Source organism: Betta splendens, chromosome 12 (assembly GCF_900634795.4).
Source record: "Betta splendens chromosome 12, fBetSpl5.4, whole genome shotgun sequence".
Taxonomy (NCBI): Eukaryota; Metazoa; Chordata; class Actinopteri; order Anabantiformes; family Osphronemidae; genus Betta; species Betta splendens.
This window is the reverse complement of record NC_040892.2, coordinates 11,868,158-11,876,010: the sequence shown is the minus strand read 5'-3', so window position 1 is coordinate 11,876,010 and position 7,853 is coordinate 11,868,158. Positions and strand designations below refer to the sequence as shown.

At 41.2% G+C, this 7,853-nt stretch overlaps 2 protein-coding genes across 2 annotated transcripts; one reads left to right on the top strand and one right to left on the bottom strand.

Moving 5' to 3' along the window:
* Nucleotides 1-1,942: 1,942 nt before the first annotated feature.
* Nucleotides 1,943-3,372, top strand: brcc3 (BRCA1/BRCA2-containing complex, subunit 3). The gene has a single exon (XM_029168821.3). The coding sequence runs from the start codon at nucleotides 2,064-2,066 to the stop codon at nucleotides 2,844-2,846; it is 783 nt and encodes a 260-aa protein (XP_029024654.1). The 5' UTR covers nucleotides 1,943-2,063; the 3' UTR covers nucleotides 2,847-3,372.
* A 671-nt stretch (nucleotides 3,373-4,043) lies between these two features.
* On the bottom strand, nucleotides 4,044-7,770 carry LOC129604936 (tripartite motif-containing protein 16-like). The gene is made up of 2 exons (XM_055513418.1): nucleotides 4,640-7,770; nucleotides 4,044-4,606 (listed from the first exon to the last, which is right to left on the bottom strand). Exon 1 carries the CDS (start codon nucleotides 7,533-7,535, stop codon nucleotides 6,069-6,071), a length of 1,467 nt encoding a protein of 488 aa, XP_055369393.1. The 5' UTR covers nucleotides 7,536-7,770; the 3' UTR covers nucleotides 4,044-4,606; nucleotides 4,640-6,068.
* Between the last annotated feature and the right edge of the window lie 83 nt (nucleotides 7,771-7,853).

Genomic DNA, 7,853 nt, shown 5'->3' with positions numbered 1-7,853 from the left:
TATGTATAAACTCGGTTTTCTGTCTGCACCTCAGTAGCTGACGGCATTAAATAAATAAGGTTCTGCTTCATTAGAACATGCGTAGTGTGATAAGAAATAAAAGGTTCATACCAACTGAGAACTCTGTAGCAAAATAGATCCTTTTTATATATGTTTTACTGGGCTTGAAGAGGTGGAGTCATATTTACAGAGTAGAACAACCACACAGATCCCCACCAGCATCACTGGTTCTACTGTTTTAACGCTCTTTTAGATTTTGAAGCTTTACCTGCTCACTAGGCTCCAGTTAACCTTTCAATCAACTCTTATTGGCTGCATTGCTGTCGTCATGGAAACCACGCACCGCTGCAAAAATGTGAGATGCCAAGATATATTTGATTGAATGCTCAACACTCGTACACATCTATGCATCTTTTTGTGGCCACTTGCAGGCGTTTGTCATGGCTTAGTCCTCTAATGGAGGTTTAGAGGAGGAGGATGAAGACACTCTGGAGGAAAGACTTGGTTTTGACTCTGGAGAAGCTAAGGAGCTAAACAATGCGATGTAGCATTAAGTGTCACTGCTATATGAAGGCTTACATGTTTGCATGTGTGTGTGATCATGCGAGAACTAATATCAAGCCACATTTAGCAACAAAGTTTTACCACCCAAGCTGTTGCCATAGAGACATGGAGTGGAGCATGTCATGTTCCTCTGGTCTAATTAGTCAGGAAGTATGGAGACTGGCACTGTACGGCGGCCTGTGTAAACCAGAGGCAGAGAAGGAACTGAACAAAGGAAGAGCTGCAATACTGGAAATGTTGATGGAAGAGAAAAGCACAGAAACATCATAACTCCTAATCTATTGTTTTATAGTTATAACCTTTCCCTCAAATGCATGATCCAGTCTAATATATCATGCAATGAGACATTTTATAGCGTTCATGCCCTTAAGATTTCTATGAACCAAGGCTTAAAATCAACATTAAAAAGAGGTGGACAGGCAGGGGAGGCAGAGTTATGCTTATCGTCCATATTAATGAATGTCAGCATGGAAAGGTTTGGTCATTTCTGGTGGTGAGGATTCTTTATCCAAAATATGTATCAAATGTTTTGTGTTTCACAGAATCTATTACATGCATTAACAATATTAAAATTTCAATATAATGAATTTACCACAATGAGCCAATTTAAAGTTAACATTAGCCTTTCAATGAATGCATCATAATATAAAAGCAAATGGTGGCACCTGCTGGTTAAACTGAAGCTGAGACTAGGAAACAAAGGTTTGTTTCATCTTGGCCCAAGATTCCTAATGAAAAGTGGCAGATTTATCATTTCAAATTTCAATGTGTGTGTGTGTGTGTGTGTGTGTGTGTGTGTGTGTGTGTGTGTGTGTGTGTGTGTGTGTGTGTGTGTGTGTGTGTATGTATGTATATATATCAGAATATCTATATTCCCAATGTGGATTGTATTCATTGATCATTCATATGTGAAATATGCAGCAGACAACAATTATTATGATTATTACTATTATTATTATTATTATTACAACTACAATTGAGTGTTGAGCTTAGAATGAAACCAATTTCATTGATTATGTACAAAACAAGGAATTAAAAATTGTGATTTCATGGGTCAATGGCCAATGGCCCATTTTTTTGTAGTTAAATGTGTGACACAGCTGACGCCTGTGGAATATTTGTTTTTGACTTGTTAAACAAAACTTTAAAGTAAGGTTTGACATAGCAGAGGTCTGGGGAAGTAGTATGTGTTACCAGTTTTTGAAGTCAGGCAGCTTGATAGGGAGGATATAAAAGTTTGTTTTTTATGTAATGCGTTGACGTTTTACTGGGATGTGTCCCGGTCTACCCTCCAGTCCAGTTGGTGGCGACAATGAGCCATACTGTTAATGAAAAACACTAAAACGAAGAAGCAGTAGCGGAACCTTGGTGGACTCACCACACCTGCTGTACCAACACGGAATGTTTTTAAGCTGCACAACAAAACGGAAGTGGAGTCCGGTTATTCCTGTTTATGTTTTCATGTCTGCCAGGAAATAAGAGCTTCGTTTACGAAGATAATGGCGGTGAGCGCTGTTCACCTGGAGTCAGACGCCTTTCTGGTGTGTATGAATCACGCGCTAAGTACAGAAAAGGAAGAGGTGATGGGTTTGTGTATCGGAGAGGTCGAAGTCACGCGAATCGTGCACATCCACTCCGTCATCATCCTCCGCCGCTCGGACAAGAGGAAGGACCGGGTGGAGATCTCCCCCGAGCAGCTGTCAGCAGCCTCCACGGAGGCGGAGAGGCTGGCGGACATGACGGGCAGGCCCATGCGCGTGGTCGGCTGGTACCACTCCCACCCGCACATCACCGTGTGGCCGTCTCACGTCGACGTCCGGACCCAGGCCATGTATCAGATGCTGGACCAGTGTTTCGTAGGACTCATCTTCTCCTGCTTTATCGAGGACAAGAACACGAAGACGGGCCGGGTGCTCTACACCTGTTTCCAGTCTGTGCAGGCGCAGAAAAGCTCCGAGTACGAGCGCGTGGAGATCCCCATCCACGTCGTGCCGCGTGAAGCCATAGGGAAGGTGTGCCTGGAGTCGGCCGTGGAGCTTCCGCGCATCCTGTGCCAGGAGGAGCAGGACACTTACCGCAAGATCCACAGCCTGGCCCACCTGGACCCCGTCACCAAGATCCACAACGGCTCGGTGTTCACCAAGAACCTGTGCAGCCAGATGTCGGCGGTGAGCGGGCCGCTGCTGCAGTGGCTGGAGGACCGGCTGGAGCAGAACAAGCACAGCATCGTGGAGCTGCAGCAGGAGAAGGAGAAGCTGCTGCAGGAGCTGGCTGCTCTGTGACCCGGAGGGCAGTCAGGAACCCAGTCAGCTGCTCCGCTCTGGGCTCCTGCCTGTTGATTAGGCAGGGCCCACTTTGTGTGTGCGTCTGGTTGATATGGCTGCACGTTGATTTTGTAACCACTTAACGACATCGGAAACACAGAAGAACACAACACAACCCATTGGTTGTTAAAAGACTTGGTGAATAGTAATAATAGACAAGCTTAAAGGTTCAGACATAAAAAATCTTTAATGTCACTGATTATTTGACCTGTTTCTTCTCATTGCTAATGAACAGTACTTATCTAAAGAATTGATTAGTTTCATGTCATGACACGTTTAACTATCACACAGCTGTAATTCTTTGTCAACTTATTGTGCAGTAAGTAAATGAGCCTCCTTGTACTAACCACACAGAATCAAAGCCACCAGGTAATTGACAAGTGACAGAAATGTGCCTTTGAGCTGATGGTAGTGTTGTTGTTGATACTGTGTAATGTATATTAAGGTTAAAGAATATAAAGAATGTTTGGGCACTTTTCTTCCATCTCTGATGCTGTGTGACCTTTACTCTTCATTTGAAAACCAGGGATGGGTCAGTGGCTGCACTGACTGCCATTTGTATAGTGCTGGCTTGTTCAGCTGAATTGTATTTCTTAAGCTCTTGGCTGCAGTAGCTTCCAGTTGTAAAATGAAACTTTTGTTGCCATACCGTGATGCTTTACAGGGTTAGTTCTAGTGTGCTGTAGTAAAACCGAGATATTGGAAGCAGCGGGAAGTAGCAGCAGTATAATATTTAGTTGGTACAATGGGCCTGCATCAGGAAACTGAATACATGCACATTAATGTGTACAATATATAATACATGTGATTAATACAATGTTCCACTCATTGATGTTAAGTAGATAACTAACAGTGTATAACAGACACCAGTCACACCTATTGCATTGCCGAATCAGTTAAATGTTTTATCCATGGTTTAACACCAAGAAAACTGGTTAAATAAGATTAATTTGTGACTCATTTATTCTTGAAAAACATTCGATTCACCCAAAAATCCTCAACAAGTGTGGTTCACGCCAACTCCGTGCCAGAAAAATCTCAGCATACAGTGCGCACAGTCACTTACTGCATGTTAAAGCCTTCATGAATAGAAGTTTCTTTTTTTATTACTGGGTCAGGATGAAACTAAAAGAAAACTCACACTATGACTTTCACTTCAATGCAACTGTTTCCAGTTTTCATTCTTTATTGATGCAAATTTTATTACATTTAGAGCTGTATTAGTGTCACAGGTGTAGGACTAAACAGAACTTCATTAGGATTTATTAACAGACCATTATTCTTGATAGAATCGACTACTGTTTAATTTGTTCACACATCTAATTACTAAATCTGAATATAAGCATTATTCATTTTAGTCATACTGTAGATCAGGAGGAGGGCAGAAAGAGGAACACAGGGTGCTGGAGCCTGTCCCAGCTGTAGTTTTTTACCCTGGACTGGTTGTCAATCTGTCACAGGGCCCCTCATACACAAGCAGAGAGGAACAGCACGGTTATGATAGGCGATCTGAGCTGCCGTGTTGCTGCCTAAGTGAATGCTTAAGTGCATTTCCTCCTGTTTTTATCTGTGTTCTATTTGCTAGGCTGCTTTGAATTTGCATTTTAATGCAAATTCAAAGAAAGACACAAATTGTCTTTGTTTGAATTTATATTCAGTCATTTTACTGTGCGTGAACTCAATCACACGTAAAGTTAATAAAGTGCTCATCATCCAGTCTACTGCACACAACAGAATCTAGTATCAAAAACTCACTGCACACAACAGAATCTAGTATCAAAAACTCACTGCACACAACAGAATCTAGTACCAAAAACTCACTGCACACAGCAGGAACTAGATTATAACTAGAAAGAAAATACAACCTGAATACTCGAAAAACCCTTAAGTGTCCAGCAAATGCACACACAGACCAACTTGAAAACAATATAAAGCAAAAACTAGAAACAAACACTGACTAAAGACAACTGAAAATTTTACGTTTGTTGAAAAAGTTTAGTTGGCGTCACGTGAATTGGCTTTCTAATTAACCCAAAATCACAGTTTCATTTGGGGATTTAATTTAAAAGAAGAAGAAGAACAGAAGATAGAGAAAATCGATGCGTCTTGAGGATAAAAGAGAGAAAGTTAAGTTAAAGTTAAGTTATGCAGAAGGAGGAACTAGGACAAAGGTTTACACACACTAAATACCTTGAACTGAAGAGGCGGAGAATTTGTGCAGCCAGTGGCTGGACCTGGAAGAAGAAGTACCGCCCTTTACTTTATTAAACTATCCTATTTAAAATAATCCTATATTTATATCCTACCAAACTATACTTTCAACTTTTTATTAAGCTCAAAGTTCCACTACACCATAACACAAATAAACATGTAACAATTATTCTGACATTTAAATCAATATAGAATTAGATTAAGAATGCGTAAACAACGAAAATAAAATACACATCACTATTGACGTCTTAGATAAGGTTCTGATGGTGATGCAAAAGTTGAAATGTCATCAAGATAAATTGTTTCATCACTATCTAGTACTAGACAGTAAGAACATACACAAATAACAATTAATGCATTAATCAACAATTAACCTGTGTTTTAGCAATAAAATTATTGTAGTGTTGAGGTATCTGAAATTATAACACAATTACTACATCTATAGATCTTTACCCGAGGACATAAGTATATATGGGGAATTCCGTTAAGATATAAACAAGTGTCAAACTAAGAGCATATCCGTGGTCCTTAATGTCAAGCCTAGAGTTCTGGAACCATATGTGTGTTATTCTTTTAAGCAACCGTCCTGTTGTAGGAGAAAAGCACAGACCAGACTTGAGATTACTGTTAAAAACAATCTAAAGCAGAAACTAGGAACAAAAATATACTAAAGACAACTGAGAAATGCATGTGACCCAAGCAATGACATCTGATGATGTGGCCTAGAAAGCCTGAAAATTGCCCAGATGTCACAAAATGACAGTTTTATCAAACCAGTCAGGCTCAAACAGCAGAGCCAATTACACAACCAGCTTCTATTTTTGTCCACACTTGTGACTTTTTTAGCACAGTGCTTATAAAATGTCTCCACAATGTTAAATCACATCCGTAATTAAACAAAAACGTAAAAACAAGCTACAGAAAAGTCACTTCATGTTTTATCACCGAATGAGTCCTTATATGAGTAAATCAATCTTTAGCCAATGTATTCTTGAGCAAAATCAGTTTTGCTTTAACCCCTTTAAACTCAGCACAAATCCCAGCATATAGAGGCTCAGTGAACGTGGTCTGGACTCTGTGGAGGAGATTCATGGTGTCAGAGACGCTGTAGAAGGACAGATTCCCTGCACCCGGATCCAGAAACACTCCTATTCTGGAGGAGGGGGGGCCTGAGACAGCAGCGACCTGACAGTTGTGTCTGAATTTGTAGTAATTTTCACTTGAACACTTCAGTGCCCAAGATATTTTGTTGTTACCAAACCCCTCATTTCCTAATCTACTGATATTCTTGTATGACACGGCTACTGTAACTGCTAATCCACTCCACTCCACTTCCCAGTAACAAGGTCCAGTGAAACATTCGTTACTCAGAACCTGGCACTTGTCCCTGAACCCTTCATTATAAGAACAAATACGAAATGGCATTGGGTCCTTTACATTTGTTACTTTTGTATTCCCTTCAGATAATAACAGCTGTCTGTGCATCGTGTTTGGATTCAGTGTGAAAGGAAATGAATATATGGAGAATTCCTCTCTGGTCTTTGGATACTGTGGCAGTAAAACATCAACTGCAGTCACTTTCTTTGAACTCTTTTCACATTCCTTCGTTAGAAGTTGCTTTATTTTTTCTTTGGCCTCTGACACTGCTGTTTGCACATCTTTGAAGTACTGCAGAGGGCGGCTACTGAAACCAGCAGAGACTGTGGACCTGCTCACGCATGGCAATAAGTGGCTATTCTGGAGAAATGTAATGTCATGTTTTGTATACGAGAGCTGCTCCACTTGTGTTTCCATCCTCTTCATCTGTGAAAGGTAATTTTCCAGATTATTCTGAACTTCTTTGGCTCGTCTGACTGCCACGTCCTGCTGGATTCTGATTCGATTTCTGACCTCAGAACGTTTCTTCTCAATGAGTCCGACAAGCTCATTACACATGGCCTCGCTGGCCTGTACTGCTTCCTCAGCTGAACATTTGATCTGATTGATCTCCTGCTGAAGTTGGTTTATGGCTTTCTCTAGATCCTGAATGTTCTCTTTAACATTCTCCTCAAATTCACTGACCTCTGTCTGCCTCTTTATCATCTCGGTGTTAGTTGATACTGTGTCATGACCTTTATGTTTATTCATGGAGCAGAGATAACAGATACACTTACAGTCAGTGCGACAGAATATGTTCCTTATCTCTCCATGCTGGGAACAGATCATTTCCTGAGGGTTTGTAGAACTGTCAAGCAGCCTGTGTTTCTTCAGCGCAGGGACTTCAAGGTGATCCTTAAGGTGCTCCTCACAGTAGCTGATCTGACACCGCAGACAGAATTTGCTGGCTTTCCGTTTTGTCCCTTCGCAGTAGTCACAAGTCCCCTCATGATGCCCGTCAGCGGTGCGTTGACCTCGAGCCGCTTGAGACGTTCTCTTCTGTCCCTCCTCCGACATCATGCTGTTCACAAGCACACGCTTTTATCACTAGAGTGAAAAGCTGCAATTCTGAATGTCCTTAAAATGTTAAGTTAAAATGAAAGAATTTACTCTGAAAGGTTTCAGTGAAATCAAAAGTAAAAGCGCTTGGTTGGTCACACCTTCGCTAATTTAGTTGGTAAATGGAGCCAGGAAGAAAGACACACCCAGCCTGGGTTAAAAATAGGTCTGTGAACAACCAAATTTACAGTAATAATAATGCCTGTTTGTGTCATCCCAGGTAGGAGGAGCGCTGACACACCACCCTCCAAGGTACGGGTTTGTCTGTAGAAAACGACC

Bases quoted from the DNA above. Each gene is read 5' to 3' on its own strand.
- brcc3 (XM_029168821.3), top strand. From the start codon at position 2,064: ATGGCGGTGAGCGCTGTTCACCTGGAGTCAGACGCCTTTCTGGTGTGT.
- LOC129604936 (XM_055513418.1), bottom strand. From the start codon at position 7,535: ATGATGTCGGAGGAGGGACAGAAGAGAACGTCTCAAGCGGCTCGAGGT.